The sequence below is a fragment of the Capricornis sumatraensis genome, chromosome 1 (genome assembly GCF_032405125.1).
Source record: "Capricornis sumatraensis isolate serow.1 chromosome 1, serow.2, whole genome shotgun sequence".
Lineage (NCBI taxonomy): Eukaryota > Metazoa > Chordata > Mammalia > Artiodactyla > Bovidae > Capricornis > Capricornis sumatraensis.
This window is the reverse complement of record NC_091069.1, coordinates 164,111,842-164,131,751: the sequence shown is the minus strand read 5'-3', so window position 1 is coordinate 164,131,751 and position 19,910 is coordinate 164,111,842. Positions and strand designations below refer to the sequence as shown.

Below are 19,910 nucleotides of genomic sequence, written 5' to 3'. Positions count from 1 at the left end.
TGAAAACCACTCTTTTAAGCACTGAGGATGAAGAATGAAAACCCTAGATGAAAATCCCTGTCCCCCCTGGAGTTTACAATCTAGTGAGGGAGTGGTGTGTTTGGCCCATGAATTTTGGCAAATGTCTCAAATCTTCTTCCTTAGCTTGGCTATTCCTATTCAGATCCAGAATTCATAATGCTTGTGCCCATGTGCCTTTATAATAATCCTGATTCTATGGACTTGCTGTTGATGTGCTCTTTTAGACTTTTGTCTCTCGTTGTTTCTACAGAAACATGGCTTGGACTTGCTTCTCCAGCTCTCTTAATTTGGTTAATTTTGGGCTTCCCAGGTGAGGCTAGTGGTAAAGAACCCTCCTGCCAATACAGGAGACTGTAGCCCACCAGGCTTCTCTGTCCATGGGATCCTCCAGGCAAGAATACTGGAGTGGGTAGCCATTCCCTTCTCCAGGCAATCTTCCCAACCCAGGGATCGAACCCAGGTCTCCCACATTGCAGGCGGATTCTTTACCATCTGAGCCACCAGCTAAACCCAAGCTGGGTTACTGTGGCCAAATTGCTTTATCAAGGTGAGTCTAAATTTTTTTTATCTGTAAAATGAGGATGATATCACCTGTCGACATGGAGAGACTGAAATAAATAACGTGCAAATTAGCAAAAATCTATTCCTAATATAAGTGTTCAAAACTTATTTTAAAACAATGTGTTTTTTTTTTGAGTTTTGCAGTTTATTTATTGAAACCTTATACATACATTGCTTGGATGTAGAATTCTAAAACCACGTTTTTCCAAAAAAAACATTTTTATCCCATATCATGGAATAATGAATATACCAATGGAATACATGAGTCACTCAATTTGCTTCTCAATGTGTTAAACAGAGAATTATTTGCTCATTTGGTAAACATTACCTCATCCGCTTCTTCCCCTTCTTCATCATAATCATCATCATCATCTTCAATAGCTTCTCCAGTAAAGTATAACACTGATCTTGGGATTATATGCTCACGTAAAAAGTGACCAATTTCAAAGTCTGCAGCAAGGATAGCTTCAGAATCATCATCCAGATCTCCACTCTCAGGAACTTCAGGAGGGGCAAAAAAATTAAAGAAAGAGTCATTAGAAACTGTTTTGGTCACAGTACGAACTATCCCACGTCCCTTGTGTTTCTGCTTCTTCTTAATCGTTTTCAAAGTGACATTCTTCCCTTTTTTCCAATCTATCTGGCACCCTGTACAACCCATAATTTCTGGTCCATCAAAAGAAAAGGGATCAGAATCATCTGGTTCTGATCTCATCCTATATGTCTTTGTCAACACTTCATTTGTGAAATATTCATTGGGTTCAAAGTGAAATTCTAAGACAAAACTCATAGGTTGACCAGCATCTGAGAACTTCACTTTAATATCTTTCAAGTGCTTCAGAATAGGCTCATCATGTTCCTGAACCATATCACTGAGCAAGTCAACATTCTTAAAAACGGTCAGCCAAAACTCAGGAATTCCCTTGGGATCTTCTTTTTCTTCATCCTTTTTCTCATCTTCAATCTTGGCCTTTTCTTTTAGCTCCTCCGAAATTTCATCTTCCTCATCTGGCTTCCATTCACATTCTTCTTCTGTAGGTTCATAAATGGCATTAATGATCTCAAATCGCTTATCAAACAGAGGCTGATAAAGAACAGCATACTTTCTTTCAAGATCATGAACTTCCTCATCGAATTTGGCTTCCATCTGTGCACATTTAACTTGAAGGTTTTTGAGAGCATCCACTCGTCTTTTAACTACCCTAGGCAAGCTTTCAATGTGTCCTGTTGATGTTTCTACCAGACCATCAAGTCTTTCTTGAAGGGCTGCAAGAATCTGAGGATTTTGCATCATCTGAACAGTCAGCTGACGCGCTTTGATTTTTGTTTCTTCACCAGTTTCTTCTTCTTCTACTTCTTCAACATCATCCAAATCTTGATCAAGTTCAGACTGTTCTTTGTTGTCGATGTCTGCCATGTTGTACAAATACCAAGTATTTTCAAAACTGGCAAATTTCGTTTTCCAGCTCAGCTCTGCGGTGGCGAGCGCGGGGAGCCGAGCGGCCCGAGCTGCTCAGGCAGTGACTCAGGGCGGCGGCGGGAGGAGCAGGAGGCGGCGCCGCGAGCAGATGGCGCTAAACAAGCTAAAACAATGTTTTATTAAATAGTAGTTAAAAGGGAGTGAGTAGTATATTCAAAATTTGTCCAAAAAATTCACTGTGCATTGAATTTTATCCTAAAATGTTTCTCTTTGTTGTTCAGATACTGTAGATGCACTAGAAGTGTATTATTTCTTTGTAAATACTTTGAGTTTTATGCCTTCCACAATTAGAGCCTACCACAGTTAGAGCCTGCCAGTATCCAGCCTCAGTTCTAATCCTATATCCAGTTTTTCTCATATAATGGCAATACCCAACCATGTGTAGTTCTTCGAAACCTCCAAATGGCTTCATGCCTTCTAAATGCCATTCTTTGTGTGCAATTTTCTTCTATTTTCCTAGAAAACTCCTCATCTAAGATCCAGCTCAAATATCATTTATTGTAGCAAGTCTTCCTAATCCTTTACCCTTGCTGTTTTAGAGTTAAAAACATCTTCTTTTAAACTTCTGGACATTATGTATATATTTATCATCATACTAAAACTTTGTTATCATTGCTTATACAGTTAATTTCTTGCCTGGACCTCAGGCTCATAGAGAGAAAAGGGTATTGTTCATTATGATATTTCTGTGCTTAGCGAGTACTTTGCCAGGAGTTGCTACTCAAAAAATGCTTACTAACAATTTTCATTTGGAGCTTGCCTTGTAAAATTTGAACTTAATAGACACTTGTCTTTGTGATGTGATTTCAACAGTGTTTAGGATAGCCCTTTGTTGCTATGGCTCAGCTGGTAAAGAATCCTCCAGCAATGTGGCTGGGAGATTTGAACCCTGGGCTGGGAAGATCCTCTGAGAAGGGAAAGGCCACCCATTCCAGTATTCTGGCCTGGAGAATTCCATGGATTGTATAGTCCATGGGGTTGCAAAGAGTTGGACACGACTGAGCGACTTTCACTTGTTCTATATCAGCATCCAGTCAACATATCAGTACTAAACTCCTTCCTCACTGGTGCCTGAAATGTCTGTAACATAGTAAAACACCTTTCCACAACTGGAGATAAACTAAGTGCATTTAAGTCTAGAAGAAGAAATACTTTGACTTGAATATAAGACAGGAGGGTGGTGAGTGGTCCTATGGGCCTAAAATAGGGGTATGCCAAATAGGAAGGAAGATCAAGTGAAAAGTTCATACCAGGATAAATTTTTCTGAGATGTTTGCTTTCCTGTCATAATTCATGTTTTTATTGGCAACTGCAATCCCAAAATGGCCCACAGAATGTGAAAAAAAACATGTGATTTTTCTCCAGGAGTGAGAAATGCTAATGTATATTTCTTTCTTTACCGCATGTGTCTTTTCAGAATGCTTAAGTGCAGAAATGGAAGGTCCTAAAACTTCAAACAACTCAACGCAGCAGATGGACAATGGCAATCACAGTTCAGGTAATGCTCATCTTTTAATAATAATTCTAAGAAAAGTGCTTGATGTTTTTACAGTTTTTACACTTTGAGATCTTGAATTGTCTTAAGTTATTTATAGATTATTTTATCTAAAATTGTCAAAATGAAATACTGCTTACGTTTTAAAATGTTGGTAAATTTTTCATTCTGAAATTATTTTCGGTGCTTATTTAGTACTTATTTCAAGACTGTGATCATGAAGTAAATCAAGGGCACAGCACCAATTTTTTTCATTCTATTTTTAAATCATAGTTTTACTAGGTTTACTCTAGAGAACTTAAAAATATTGGCCTTAGCAGATGTTACAAATTTACTTTCTGTGTGCCCTTGCCCAGCTCTACTGTCTCCCAAATTTTTGTTTCTCATTAGAGTTAACTTTTTCTTTATATTTTAAAATATTATTTTTGTAATACATTTTACATTGAGCACTTCATGGAAAAATAATTCTAGTGATTTTAAAATGTATTCTTGGACTCAATAAATATCCTTTTTAATTATACTTACTTATTTACTATTTAGAAAAATTAGATTTCAGGTCAACTGCAGACTCAAATAAGTAAAATGACTATATAAATTATTAATCTGAGGGCTGGGAATAGTGCTTGAGTTTAGTGAGTTAAATGGTGCCTCCACCTCAAGATCTGTCCACCAGGAACCCACAAATGTGGGTACATTTGGACAAAGGGTCTTTGAAAATGTATTTAAGCTAAAGCTTTCAGATGAGATCATCCTGGATTAGCGTGGGCCCTATGTCCAATGACATAGAAAAGAAAAGGAGAAGACACAAGGGAAAATACAATGTAAAGATGGAGGCAGAGGTTGAAATGATACATCTACAAACTAAGGAACACATGGGATTTCTGGTAGCCACTCAAACCTGGAAGAAACAAAAAAAGGATTCTTTACTAGAGACTTTGGAAGGAATATGGTTGTGCTGACACTTTGGTATATTTCTGACTTCCAGAAATGTGAGAGAATAAATATCTATTGTTCTAAGGGATCAAGTTTGTAGATACATATTAAGACAGTTCTAGGAAACTAATATAATGAATAACTAAATTACTTTTCTACTGTAAATATGTCTTTAAACACAGTCCACATATGATTCAGTCTATATACAGATCTTCCATCACTTATGATGGCATTATGCCTCAATAAACTCATCCTAAGTTTAAAATATCATAAGTCAAAATACACCTACCCTACCTAACAGGAGGAAAAGAGGGCGACAGAGGATAAGATAGTTGGATAGCATCACCCACTCAATGGACATGAATTTGAGCAAACTCCGGGAGATAGTGAAGGACAAGGAAGCCTGGCATGCTGCAATCCATAGGACTGCAAAGAACTGAACACGACTTAGCGACTGAACAACAACAATAACCTAACATCAAAGCTTAGCTGAGCCTTCTTTAAACAGTTGAGCAAAATCATCTAACACAAAGACTATCTCATACTAACATGTTGGATAACTCATGTAATTTACTGAATACTGTACCTTTTGAAAGTGAAAAAAATAGTTGTATGGGTACAGAATAGTTGTATCAGTTATTTGCCCTTGTGATTGTGCAGCTGATTAGGAGCTGTGGCTTACTGCACCTGCCCAGCATCACAAGAGAATACCATACTGTATTATTGCTATCCTAAAAAGCAATCAAAATCAAAAATTCAAAATACAGTTTCTACTGAATGCATATGGCTTTTGCACCATTGTACAGTAAAAAAAAAAAAGAAGTCCTAAATCACACTATCCCAAGTTGAGGACTGTCTGTATACGTACATATGGAAAGAATTAGACGTCTTATGTTAATGTAAAACTATAATCTTTCTAAACTTCAAAGAAAATTTGGTTTCATATGAAGAAATTGAAGACAGAAATCATAGAACCATTAATCAGAAGCTTTAAATGATTATTGTACTACTTTGGTATATACAAAGCTTCAAGAAAGACTGAGTAAGAAAGATGCTTTCTTTTATCATTGAAGACATGATACTTGACGTGAAATTGGCATTCTATAGGAACTAGATACCAAATGGAGATAATAAAACTGAATGACTCATATTAACAATTAACTAAGTTTAAAAGATGTATCCAGTGTTATAAAAATGATCATAGGACTACTTCTGAAAGCAAGCATAATATTTTTCTTTTCTGAAAAAGATAATTTTAGCACAATTAAGAGTATGCTACAACTTGTGGGTTTTATCTCTGGTATGAGAAATTGCAGGAATAATTGACTGATTTTCTTCCCAAGGTATTTTTCTTTAGACAGTGAATGTTGCTTAGTTGTAGGAGAATTTTGTTTCTGGTTTAAGAGGCAGAATTCTCCATGGGCCTCCAGTTCAGTTCTGTTCAGTTGCTCAGTTGTATCTGACTCTTTGCCACCCCATGAATTGCAGCATGCCCGGCCTCCCTGTCCATCACCAACTCCCAGAGTTCACTCAAACTCATGTCCATCGAGTGAGTGATGCCATCCAGCCATCTCATTCTCTGTTATCCCCTTCTCCTCCTGCCCCCAATCCCTCCCAGCATCAGAGTCTTTTCCAGTGAGTCAACCCTTCACATAAAGTGGCCAAAGTATTGGAGTTTCAGCTTTAGCATCAGTCCTCCAAAGAACACCCAGGACTGATCTCCTTTAGAATGGACTGGATGGATCCCCTTGCAGTCCAAGGGACTCTCAAGAGTCTTCTCCAACACCACAGTTCAAAAGAATCAATTCTTCAGCACTCAGCTTTCTTCACAGTCCAACTCTCACATCCATACATGACCACAGGAAAAACCATAGCCTTGACTAGATGGACCTTTGTTGGCAAAGTATTGTCTCTGCTTTTGAATATGCTATCTAGGTTGCTCATAACTTTCCTTCCAAGGAGTAAGCATCTTTTAATTTCATGGCTGCAATCACCATCTGCAGTGATTTTGGAGCCCCCCAAAATAAAATCTGACACTATTTCCGTTGTTTCCCCATCTATTTGCCAAGAAGTGATGGGACTAGATGCCATGATCTTAGTTTTCTTAATGTTGAACTTTAAGCCAACTTTTTCACTCTCCTCTTTCACTTTCATCAAGAGGCTCTTTAGTTCCTCTTCACTTTCTGCCATAAGGGTGGTGTCATCTGCATTTCTGAGGTTATTGATATTTCTCCCGGCAGTCTTAATTCCAGCTTGTGCTTCATCCAGCCCAGTGTTTCTCATGATGTGCTCTGCATATAAGTTAAATAAGCAGGGTGACAAAATACAGCCCTGACATACTCCTTTTCCTATTTGGAACCAGTCTGTTGTCCCATGTCCAGTTCTGACTGTTGCTTCCTGACCTGCATACAGGTTTCTCAAGAGGCAGGTCAGGTGGTCTGGTATTCCCATCTCTTTTAGAATTTTCCACAGTTTCTTGTGATTCACACAGTCAAAGGCTTTGGCATAGTCAATAAAGCAGAAATAGATGTTTTTCTGGAACTCTCTTGCTTTTTCGATGATCCAACGGATGTTGGTAATTTGATCTCTGGTTCCTCTGCCTTTTCTAAAACCAGCTTGAACATCAGGAAGTTCACAGTTCACGTATTGCTGAAGCATGCCTTGGAGAATTTTGAGCATTACTTTACTAGCATGTGAGATGAGTACAATTGTGTGGTAGTTTGAAGATTCTTTGGCAGTGCCTTTCTTTGGGATTGGAATGAAAACTTACCTTTTCCAGTCCTGTGACCACTGCTGCGTTTTCCAAATTTGCTGGCATATTGAGTGCAGCACTTTCACAGCATCATCTTCCAGGATTCGAAAGAGCTCCACTGGAATTCATTACCTCCTCTAGCTTTGTTCATAGTGATGCTTTCTAAGGCCCACTTGACTTCACATTCCAGGATGTCTGGCTCTAGGTGAGTGATCACACCATCGTGGTTATCTGGGTCATGAAGATCTTTTTTGTACAGTTATTCTGTGTATTCTTGCCATCTCTTCTTAATATCTTCTGCTTCTATTAGGTCTATACCATTTCTGTCCTTGGTTGAGCCCATCTTTGCATGAAATGTTCCCTTGGTATCTCTAATTTTCTTGAAGAGATCTCTAGTCTTTCCCATTCTATTGTTTTCCTTTATTTCTTTGCATTGATTGCTGAGGAAGGCTTTCTTTTTTCTCCTTGCTATTCTTTGGAACTCTGCATTCAGATGCTTATATCTTTCCTTTTCTCCTTTGCTTTTCACTTCTCTTCTTTTCACAGCTATTTGTAAGGCCTCCCCAGACAGCCATTTTGCTTTTTTGCATTTCTTTTCCATGGGGATGGTCTTGATACCTGTCTCCTATTCAATGCCACGAATCTCCATCCATAGTTCATCAGGCACTCTATCAGATCTAGTCCCTTAAATCTGTTTCTCACTTCCGCTGTATAATCATAAGGGATTTGATTTAGGTCATATCGAAATGGTCTAGTGGTTTTCCCTACTTTTTTCAATTTCAGTCTGAATTTGGTAATAAGGAGTTCATGATCTGAGCCACAGTCAGCTCCCAGTCTTGTTTTTGCTGACTGTATAGCGCTTCTCCATCTTTGGCTGCAAAGAATATAATCAATCTGATTTCAGTGTTGACCATCTGGTGATGTCCATGTGCAGAGTCTTCTCTTGTGTTGTTGGAAGTGGGTGTTTCCTATGACCAGTGTGTTCTCTTGGCAAAACTTTATTAGCCTTTGCCCTGCTTCATTCCGTATTCCAAGGCCAAATTTGCCTGTTACTCCAGGTGTTTCTTGACTTCCTACTTTTGCATTCCAGTCCCCTATAATGAAAAGGACATCTTTTGCGGTGTTAGTTCTAAAAGTTCTTGTAGGTTCATAGACCCATTCAACTTCAGCTTCTTCAGCATTACTGGTTGGGGCATAGACTTGGATAACTGTGATATTGAATGCGTTGCCTTGGAAATGAACAGAGATCATTCTGTCATTTTTGAGATTGCATCCAAGTACTGCATTTTGGACTCTTTTGTTGACCATGATGGCTACTCCCTTTCTTCTAAGGGATTCCTGCCCGCAGTAGTAGATATAATGGTCATCTGAGTTAAATTCACCCATTCCAGTCCATTTTAGTTCGCTGATTCCTAGAATGTCAACATTCTCTCTTACCATCTCCTGTTTGACCTCTTCCAATTTGCCTTGATCCATGGACCTGACATTCCAGGTTCCTATGCAGTATTGCTCTTTACAGCATCAGACCTTGCTTCTGTCACTATTCACATCCACAGCTGGGTATTGTTTTTGCTTTTGCTCTGTCCCTTTATTCTTTCTGGAGGTACTTCTCCACTGATCTCCAGTAGCATACTTGGCACCTACAGACCTGGGGAGTTCCTCTTTCAGTATCCTATCATATTGCCTTTTCATACTGTTCATGGGGTTCTCAAGGCAAGAATACTGAAGTGGTTTGCCATTCCCTTCTCCAGTGGACCACATTCTGTCAGACCTCTCCACCATGACCCGCCCGTCTTGGGTGGCCCCACAGGACATGGCTTAGTTTCACTGAGTTAGACGAGGCTGTGGTCCATGTGATTAGATTGACTAGTTTTCTGTGATTATGGTTTCAGTGTGTCTGCCCTCTGATGCCCTCTTGCAACACCTACCATCTCACTTGGGTTTCTCTTATCTTGGACATGGAGTATCTCTTCATGGCTTTCCAGCACTCACTGGAATACCTTTATAAGCATAAAGTCTCTTCTACAGTCTAGTCCACTGAGAACACTGAAACTCAAAATGCTTGAAGACCTTATTCAATTATGAAGACACCACTTAATGTAAGACCAAGCTCCTCCAACAGAATCCCCCTGTACTCACACTGATTTTGTTATATCTCATAAAAACTAATATGTCAAACTGACAATATTCCCAGATAAGATGACTAACATGAGAATTCACTGAAATGGCAACAGCTTAGTTCAGAGCATGAAAATCATTTGCTCTGTTATTAAAAGTAACAATTTCTATGGGGCATATGAAGTTAAATCCAAAGGATAAGAAGAAAAGTCTTTAAATACCCCTAGAAGACATCAATCAAGGCTAGGTTCTTTGAACTTTCCATTGATAACAAACAACCTATATCTTTAAAATAAGGAGCATGGGACTTCCTTGGCAGTCTAGTGGTTAAGACTCCTCACTTCCACTGCAAGGGCTGTGGGTTTGATCCATGGTGGGGGAACAAGATTCTGATGGCCATGCACTGAGGAAAAAAAAAATTAGGGAGAATGATTGGTGACAGCCAGACATGTGAAGAACTGATGCTGAAGAAGATAACCAGAACCAGAGAATATTATGGTTGTGACCCTTTCTTCCAGAAAGAGCAGGTCTCAGGGCTGCAAAGGCCAAAATGCTCACAAGAGAAGGCCTTCATAGGTTTCAGTAACCTTTGTCTGTTATGGTAGCCATCTTGTGACCACCATACAGCTTCCTTTTAGCTGGGAACAGGCAGGGTTCATCATTTTCTTATTTATCAGAACCCTATTGGAGGTCCTCAGTATTGCCACTCTTCACTCGAAGTAAGGAAAGAAAGAATGCAGGAAGAAAGGAAGCAGTTGCAACATGTTAGAAACAGAATGACTCAGCTGGTAGAGAATCTGTCTGCAATGCAGGAGACCCAGGTTCAATCCCTGGGTTGGGAAGGGCCCCTGGAGAAGGAAATGGCAACCCACTCCAGTATTCTTGCCTGGGAAATCCTAGGACAGAGGACCCTAGCAGGCTATAGTCCATGGTGTCACAAAGAGTCATACATGACTTAGCAACTAAACCACCAACACAGAAATAGAATAGGAAATTTATTTAATTTGAAGGAGAACTTGGGGTTATCACTGGAGATTTAGTTTATCTTTAAAAGGCAAAGTAAGCAGAATAAAATAGAATATTCGGTGGAAGTTTATTGTTTGTATTTATAAATGTTGTCACTTTAAGAAGTTACAACAAACCAAATACTGTACTTTAAGTCAAGAGTTAGCAAACCATAGCCCATGGGCAAAATCCAGCTGGCTGTATATATTTGTAGATAAAATTGTATTGGACAAAGCCATGGACATTTGTTCCGTTATTATATGTGCCTGCTTTCTTGCTGCAACAGCAGTGTTGAATACTTGCAACAGACACCATATGGAATGCAAAGCTCCAGATGTTTCCTTTTTAGTCCTTTGGCAAAGCTATACTGTGTGCGATGATAGAGTTTCAGAATCTAGAACACCTAAGACATAACTTGATTTCAGTAATCCCTCTGAGGTCAACTTTGATTTCTTATCTGTTTCTGGAATAGATACTTAATCCCAGTGTGAACTAAATTTAATAGTTAGAATCTCATTCTTTGCTTTCTTTCCAACCCAGTCTAATGATACTTAGCTACCTAGAAAAGCCAAATAATTTTAGAAGCCTATTCACTGCTGGCTTCCAAGTCCTTTAATTTAATTTCCCTGTTTATTATGTGGTAGAACTGAGTGGAAAATTAGAATGGGGAGCATAAAGAATATTTTTAAAAGCAGGAGAGCACATGGAATGGTGGCCTTATAAACTCAGAGGAAGATATTTTTCAGGTTTTTAAGTCATAAGAAGCATTCTGAAAGTCGTTGTTCTTTAAAAAAATAGTAATACAAACATATTTTTCAGAAAGCAGATTTGAAGTATATTGGGACTGTCTTCAGAAACTCCATAGAGCTCAAGAGAAGGAATGCATGTAGATCTTAAGAACAAGGAATTGGGAACTCGAGTTCGGTTAAGTCTGCCATCTCTCTCTGCTTCTGCTTCATTCTTCCCAAGGTTTATTAGTCAGGGTTCCTCAGAGAAACAGAACAGGATGTATGTGTGTGTTGGAAATCCTGGAGAGAGGGAGAACGAGAGAAAGAGGAAGAGATTGATTTACTTTATGGAATTGGTCCAAAATCTGCAGGATCTTTGGAGACCCAGGGAAGAGATGCAGATTGAGTCTGAGTGCAATGTGCCAGCAGAGTTGCCTTTCCCATGATATCAGTCTTTTCTGTTAAAGCCTCCACCTGATCGGATGAGGCCCACTCACATTATGGAGGGTAATTTACTTAGATTCTACCGATTAAAAAATATCTGTGTAGAAACATCTAGAATAGTGTTTGACCAAACATTTGGGTACCATGGACTAGCTAGGCTGACACATAAAATTAACCATCATAGTAGGAAAATGGGGAATAAAGAGGGATGAACTATTCTTCTCCGTGTTGGTTCTTGAGAAAGTACTTGATTTGTCTAGCTGTTTGAGATGCCCAGAACTGGTCTAAACAATTTTAAACAATTTTAACAACAGTAGTGGCATCTGTAAAAAAGACCACATCATCAGCCCAGCTCATGTGAGGTGTGCATGATGGACCAATGCATTATGGCTAGGGAAGGATAGAGCAGTGTTACCTTGTACAAAATAGTTTTAAGTATAAAATGAGATATTGTGTAAATGGGGAATCATTGATTAATAGCTTACAATGTAATTTCCAAATGTTAACATGTTTGTCCATATAATGATGCAACAGCTTCTAATTTCTGTATTTCAAGGATTTTTTTGTAATTTTAGTTATGGTTCATTGATTTTCTATCATGTTGTATACAAGCTCTTGTGGAGAAAAGAATGGTTTTTACTCTTAAGTTTCTAAAATTGATTTCATCTATTTCTCTCTGAACATTTTCTAGTTTCAACAACTTCGTCTACGGAAAGAAAGCAGAGCACTGTCACACTTTATGCAGAAGGTAGTATGCCTGTATTTTTTTGTTTTTGTTTTTTTTTTACTTTGAGGCCAGTACTTAAGCACAGATTGTTGAGTTTCCTTAGAAACATAGTCAGTGGTCTGGACTCTGTTCTAATCTTGTACCCAGTTAAAGAACATGGTGATCTGAATGCTGTAGGGTAAGTGACTTGAATGACTCCACCCCATCCTCCCCCAAAGCAGTTCAATTCCACTGAAAGATGATGGAGTTTTCTCTGTCATGCACTGTGCTGGGCTTTGTGGGGAACATAAAGATGAGCAAGATGAAGAAGACTATCAGAGAGCCCTCCAGGGAGCTCTATTCTGTGGGGGAACCCAGACAGAAGCCCAGATATCACACAAGCAGAAGAGGTAAGCACTCACATCAAGTGTACCAGGAGTGTAGAAAGGGAGTGGTTAAACACCAAGGCTTAGACAAGGCTTCACAGAGGATGTAGCATGTGAATCAGGTCTTAAAGAAAGAGTTAATAGAAAAATAGCATTATGTTGGGCACCTTAGAGAGTGAAAACAGTGTGAGAGATGACATGGAGGTGGAATTGTGGTGTTTTTTTTTTTCTTTTCCTGCAGTGAGGGGACAATGTAGTGGGTGATAAGATTGCAGAGTGAGTCAGGGTGACAGAGGGCTTTTGAAGCCAATAGGAAGACATTCAAACTTATTCTTCAGGCAGTGAAAGATGTCTGGAGGGTTTTAGAGTTGAAGTAATCGCATTATGTTGTGGAATGATGCATTTTAAGGTATGAACTGAAGGGAGAAGAGTTTTGAGACAGAAACAGAAGTTAGGTGCCTGGAGATGGGGGCTTAATCTAGGGTAGTGAAAGCCACTCAGTCGTGTCCAACTCTTTGCGACCCCATGGACTAGTCCATGGAATTCTCCAGGCCAGAATACTGGAGTGCATAGCCTTTCCCTTCTCGCAGCCCTGGGATCTTCCCAACCCAGGGATCGAACCCAGGTCTCCCGCATAACAAACAGATTCTTTACCAGCTGAGCCACAAGGAAAGCCCAAGAATACTGGAGTGGGTACCCTATCCCTCCTCCAGGGGATCTTCTCTACCCAGAAAGTGAACCGGGGTCTTCTGCACTGCAGGCAGATTTTTTACCAACTGAGCTATCAGGGAAGCCCTAGGGTAAGGTTGTGAGAAAAGAAAGGAAATGCCTCAAAGCCAATAAGAATTTGTGTGCAAAACGCTGAATGAGACTGGGAGAGATTTATAGACAAAGGATGCAGAGAAGATGAGATGTTTCTGCTGGTTTGGGAGCGAAGAAGAGACTCTATTGTTTTCTCAGGAAGTAGGATGTGCAATCACCCTAGCTGACTTTATATGGAGAATATATTTGTTAAGTGCCAAACCCACTGAGTGTTGTGGAGGTACTGGCCATTGGTAAATTATCATTCACCAAAGATAATTTATCATTTTATCATTTTAATCCTGATAATTTATGAAAAAATATGAAAAAGGAACTGTATGGAAAAGGAGAGAAGAGGATGAAGAAAGGGGGGAAAATACCAATAACATTAGAACTATCGATATATGTGAAGAATGATTGACTTGAAGGTCACAGAATGGAGGAAAGTAAAAGAACCCAGAATATCTGCTGTGCTTGGAATCCTCACTGATGGAGTTATTTCTTGATACTGTGCCCCTGTTCAGATGTGTGCTTATTTGATTACCAAATACTTCCCTTTAAAAAACAGAGTCAGATCTTGAGGATATATATTAGCAAAAACATTAAACCTTATACTATTTACCAAGGTAAAGTTCGAACATATGAGAACACAAAAGAGCACTCACAGCTTGCTATCTCACTGGTCTCTTATTTTTCTGGGTTTATTTTAAGCATCATTCCTTTATGCACATATATGCTTCCCACATCCAACCTCCAGCAGATTTCTAACAAGCCATATTCTTGCTTGTCTCCAAGCCTTTGCCAAGCTGGAGGTTCTCACTATGAGCTGATGTCACTTGGAGTGACGGAAACAGCATGGGTTTAACTGCCCTCTTGGCTGGTTGTCCGACTCTGTGCAACCCCATAGACAGCAGCCCACCAGGCTCCCCCGTCCCTGGGATTCTCCAGGCAAGAACACTGGAGTGGTTTGCCATTTCCTTCTCCAATGCATGAAAGTGAAAAGTGAAACTGAAGTCGCTCAGTCGTGTCTGACTCTTTGCGACCCCATGGACTGCAGCCTACCAGGCTCATCTGTCCATGGGATTTTCCAGGCAAGAGTACTGGAGTAGGGTGCCAATGCCTTCTCCAATCTCTATCTAAATGTGGTAGTTTTCAAGCAATAGAATAGAAAGGAAGGGGAATTCATTGAAAGACTATATATTGCATTATCACACATTTGCAATAAAATACTTTTATAGAAAATTTACAGAGGAAAATAATCCTTGTTTTTCATTTGATTTGTATTTATATACTACTTTTTTTTCCTCTAGAAAAACACTTCTAAGCATCTCTTACAGCTTGGCATTGTCATTTTTCATTTATGTGAGATGGTCCAACTAATGAGATTACAGGTTATTTTAAAATTTGTTGATTTAACTGATTTTGTGATTCTCTGAATAAAAATTAAAAACTTCCAACTTCTTCAGCCTGAATGGCATAGCTATTTTTAATGAAAGTACTGTATCTTTCCAGATGTATGTTTGTCTGAAGTGCCACCCTTAAGACTAGGTGTTTAGTTCTGATGTTACTGATTTTTCACTTTCATCAAAACTTGGGAGGAGAAAACCACATTATTAATAATTCCATTTTTCCCCCTTAGAGCATGAGTTGTATGGTAAATCTGACAGTCTCTTTGTCCAAAAGATTAGATTTAGAACACTGTCTTTGTCTTTTAATTCAGATTCTCTTTTCTCATCAGTTTGTTTCCTAGATATCAAATCTTCTGATTTAATTTCATAACACTTAAAAAATCATCATACATATAATATATGTTATTTTCCTAATGATATGGGAAGAAGTTGGTTAATCATTGGATGGATTTAATATTATACTTTATATATATTTCATCAATGTGATTTCTTATGTAAGTCTAATATTTCTGGAAAAAGACCACCTGCAAACTAAATTTTAAGTACAATTTCATGTAATATGTTGTGAATAAATTTTGACACATCAAGTATCATAAAGCTTTTCTCCTATGATTGTGTTTGTGTGTTTATGTATGTGTTTCCAGTTAAAACTTCACTATCAGTACCAGTGAATACAAAAGCTGTGCTCACTTGCCCTCCTGTGCAGTGGCCAAGTGTGTTGGTAACATGGGAAATAGTCCTCAGAGACAAGCCGCCCTGCTTCAGAGCCTACAGACGTGATACAAATCAGACCACAGGAGGAAACTGTACTGACAAGAGAATAACCTGGGCCTCTGGACCTGACGAGAATCCTGCCCTTCAGATCGGCCCAGTGGCCATCACTCATGATGGGAATTACACGTGCCAAATAGCAACAAGTAATGGGAATTTCCAGCATGAATATCACCTCCAAGTGTTAGGTAAGGAACATCATATATTGAGGTGTTTCAGATAAACAGATTTTGGGCCGAAACAAATCTCTGTCTAAATTCAGTGTCCCATGTGTTAAGACTGAAGCATTTCCCCTACAATTCTGCAGTGCCCCCGAAGGTGACCCTGACCCAAACTGAGAAGGGAACTGCAGTGTGCAAGGCAGCTGCAGGGAAGCCGGCTGCACAGATCTCCTGGACCCCAGAGGGGGATTGCGTCACTGAGCAAGAGCCTTACTGGGGCAATGGCACCGTGACCGTCCAGAGTACTTGCCGCTGGGAGGACCGCCATGTGCTGAATGTGTCCTGCTCTGTCTCCCACTTGACTGGCAACAAGAGTCTGTCCATACAACTGAGTCAAGGTTAGTAATTTTTCTAGTCTTATTTTTGATTTTTCCATTCTTTCAGAGGAATTACCTTAAGAAAGAAAAAGGAATATGCAAAGAAATTTCATTCAAGGATGTCCTTTCCACCCTCCACTTTGTCTCCTCCTCAAAGTAAAGGATTATCTAGAAGAATAATACAAAAGTTTGTTGTAAAAAGCCATATTATAGAATGAATTTTATTCTACTTTTTTTTTTTTTTAGTTGTGTAGAGCAGCTTCCAGGATTTCAGTTGCCCTACGAGGAACTGAACCTGGGCAAGGCAGTGAAAGCCAGAATCCTAACCACTAGGCTACCAGGGAACACCCAATTTATTCTTCCTTTAATTTTCTCTTCTGTACTAATAAATTGACTTGTATGGTGTACTTTTACACAAATACTTAAATGGTTTTAATAGAAGGATAAAGGATAATTTTAAACAACTAATTATAATTTTATTAGAAGAATAAAGTTGCTCATAAATTGCCTTCATGAATTTTCAGTCTGGTAGAGTTTTCTCATGGTTTTTCCAATGAAAATTTTTTAATGTCTTATAATAACATCTATGAATCAGTTCATTACAGTTTAGTTTCTGCACCCATTCTACCCTAATTTCTTATTATAAAAATATTGTCCTAATCAGCCTAACTCATGTAGTTTAAAATCTATGTTGTCTATTGTGTCTAGACAAGTATATCATGTAAAGTGTTAGCCCTCTCTGATTCTCCATCCCCCCTGCTCCATTCTTACAAACAACTCTCCAGAGACAAGTACTTTCAGATCTTAAAGTGTTTCTTCTAGTATTTGACTCAGTTTTATTAACAACATGGTAACGGTGCTATTTCTTAATATAGCCAATGTAAACCTAGTGTGCATGTGTGCGTGCTAAGTCGTTTCAGTTGCGTTGACTGTGCGACCCTATGGACTCTTAGCCCCTCAGCTCCTCTGTCCACGGGATTCTCCAGGCAGGAGAATCACACTGGAGTGGGTTGCCATGCCATGCTCTCCTCCAGGGAATCTTCCCAACCCAGAGATCGAACCCGTGTCTCTTATGTCTCCTACATTGGCAGGCAGGTTCTTTACATCTGAGCTACCAGGGAAGATCTTTTCTCTGAGGCTACTCAGACTCTGTAGAAAATACCTCTCCAATCTCTTCCCTTGGAGGAATAATCCTGACTATCTGAGAGTGTTCTGAGAGAAGGGAGGAGAGGGGTGTGTGTAAGTGTGTGTGTGAGTGTGTGACTATTCAGAACTCAAACTTTCCTTTAAAGACACTTCATCTCCACCTTACGTTATGTGTGAGTCTTTGACTCTGGAATTTCTCCAGTTCATCTTCTCTGGGCCCAGCTTCCTGGTTTCTGCTGGTTGGGGAAGTGTGGTGACCTGGTTGAGTGGGGTGGGAGGAGAGTTGGCGGCCTATCTGTTCTTCATACAGAACTTCAAGGAAGCTTCCAGCTTGTAGCTCCACACTCCACTCCTGACATTCCCCTTTCTCCATATTTTTTCCTTCCTACTCTAGAGTCTTCTTGGATTCACTAAGGCTTATACTTATTTCACTCTGAATTATTGGCCATTCTTCAGTTCATCTTTCATGTTAAAACAAGTTGAAATCTTTCATCTGCTCTTATCTTCATCCATAATCTCTTTGTCTTTGCAAGTCTATATTTAAAAAAAAATTCTGCGCTCAGGGCTGGTGCACTGGGATGACCCTGAGGGATGGGATGGGGAGGGAGGTGGGAGGGGGGTTCAGGATGGGGGACACAGGTATACCCATGGCTGATTCATGTCAATGTATGGCAAAAACCACTACAATATTGTAAAGTAATTAGCCTGCAATTAAAAGAAATACATTAAGTTTAAAAATTCTCTACTGATATTTTAGTGTTAAGAAAGGAGAAGAGGAAAGTGTTGGGTTTAAAGCGTGATTTTCTAAAGTCCATTCTTAAAGTTTTTATATATATATAGTTTGGTAGTGTTTACCGAGGAGAGTAATGCTCCCGGTTATGTATAAAGTCTGACTACTTGGTACTACAATATGACATCATATTTATAGATTCTCAGAATTGGAGGAAGTCTCTAGCCCAGTCCCACCCAGTGCAGGTAAGTCTCCCACACAGGGTAGACCTTTACCTCTGCTAGCACACTTCCAGCAAAAGACAGCTCATTAGTTTGAAAGAGAGGGCTTCAAAACACTATTGTAGTGTTTAACTGTAAACAAAAATGTTCTTCTTTAAATAAAAATCCAGTGTTTAAAAACAAAGTATTGAAAGAAGGTGGATTGCAGCTTCCACTTACCTCTCTCTGCTGTCCCAGCCACATTCACGAAACTTCAGGAGCACAGTCTTAAAACCTCCAAGAGTCGGCCAGGTCCTTTGCTGACTTCTCTTGTCAGATTGAGCTTATATTGCTCCCAGCGGTTAGTGAATAGTTCAAAGTTGCTGACATGCATTCAGTTCAGTTTCAATGCCTTGGAATAGAGGTGACTTCAGAATTAGGGTTATTTTTCCAAATACTTTTCTTACAATTCCCTGTTCATTTCTGAATATTGGAGATGACCAATACTCTTACTATAACAGAGAGATCTAAATTTCACATCTCTCCTATAGGAATTCACTACATGAATCCTTAAGGAAACAAAATCCTGATACAAGATAATGTCTGCTGAAAACTCAAGAGTCTGAAGTGATAAAGCAATTTTATTAGAACAATTATTTGAACTATTAATGGGGCAAAGTTTTAAAAATTAAATCAGAAATAAATTTCATGTACTATAAGACATTCTTGTAGATGTAAATATATATGCAAATAATATTAAAGTAGACTTTTATTTTTTAAATAGAGTGATAGCAATATTGAATAGGAAGTACAGAGAGTTCCAATAAAACCCTTGTCGCTACACATGCATGGTCTTCCTGTCCATCTATTGATCATCCCCCATGCTGCCGTGATACATTTGTTATAATCAATGACCCTACCTTAACATGCTATTATCACTCAAAGTCCATAGTTTACATTAAGACTCACTCTAGGTACATGTTCTATGAATTTTGAGAAATGCATACATGACATACATTCACAATTATTGTATGGTATAGAGTAGTTTCACTGCCATAAAATCCTCTATGCTCCACCTATTCATGCCTCCATCCACCCTAACCTTTAACAATCCCTGATCGTCTTACTGCATAGTTTTACCTTTTCCAGAATGTCATATGGTTGGAATCATGCAGCATTTAGCCTTTTCAGACTGGCTCCTTTCATTTAGTAATATGCTTTTAATAGTCCTACATGATTTCATGGCTTGATAGCTCATTGGTTTTTACTGCTGAATAATGTTAAATTATTTTATTATGCCAGGGAATTATGGCAGGGAAGCCTAGCATGCTGCTGTCCATGGGGTCACAAAGAGTCAGACACAGCTGAGTGACTGAACTGAACTGAGTGTTAAATTATATATTCTTTTGTCTATATTTACAGGTTCTGAAATACAAGTACACTTCATTTTATATATCATTGCCCCTATTTTTATTATCTTGATCATCGCGGGATCCATTTGGCTTTTGAAAATCAGTGGCTGCAGGTACTGACTGATGCCTTCTCTTCTCCAGCTTTATAGGGTTAAAAAGAAGTCAGAAATATGGAATTGACTAGGTAAAATTAAGATTTTAGCATCAATTCTCCCATAATCAAGAAGTATACCCTGAAAATAAAATACATGGTCTACTCTGAATGACATGGGGG

At 39.0% G+C, this 19,910-nt stretch overlaps 2 protein-coding genes across 2 annotated transcripts in view; one reads left to right on the top strand and one right to left on the bottom strand.

Moving 5' to 3' along the window:
* Nucleotides 1–19,910, top strand: part of CD200R1 (CD200 receptor 1) — a 40,138-nt gene that overhangs the window by 18,135 nt on the left and 2,093 nt on the right. Inside the window, exons 2-6 of the mRNA XM_068978422.1 lie at nucleotides 3,480–3,560; nucleotides 12,229–12,285; nucleotides 15,484–15,798; nucleotides 15,918–16,169; nucleotides 19,647–19,749. Of these exons, the coding sequence (XP_068834523.1) occupies nucleotides 3,480–3,560; nucleotides 12,229–12,285; nucleotides 15,484–15,798; nucleotides 15,918–16,169; nucleotides 19,647–19,749 (808 nt within the window). The remainder of the gene's footprint in view (nucleotides 1–3,479; nucleotides 3,561–12,228; nucleotides 12,286–15,483; nucleotides 15,799–15,917; nucleotides 16,170–19,646; nucleotides 19,750–19,910) is intronic.
* LOC138083731 (nucleosome assembly protein 1-like 1) lies at nucleotides 866–2,126 on the bottom strand. Its single transcript, XM_068977567.1, has one exon. The coding sequence runs from the start codon at nucleotides 1,997–1,999 to the stop codon at nucleotides 893–895; it is 1,107 nt and encodes a 368-aa protein (XP_068833668.1). The 5' UTR covers nucleotides 2,000–2,126; the 3' UTR covers nucleotides 866–892.

Bases quoted from the DNA above. Each gene is read 5' to 3' on its own strand.
- LOC138083731 (XM_068977567.1), bottom strand. From the start codon at position 1,999: ATGGCAGACATCGACAACAAAGAACAGTCTGAACTTGATCAAGATTTG.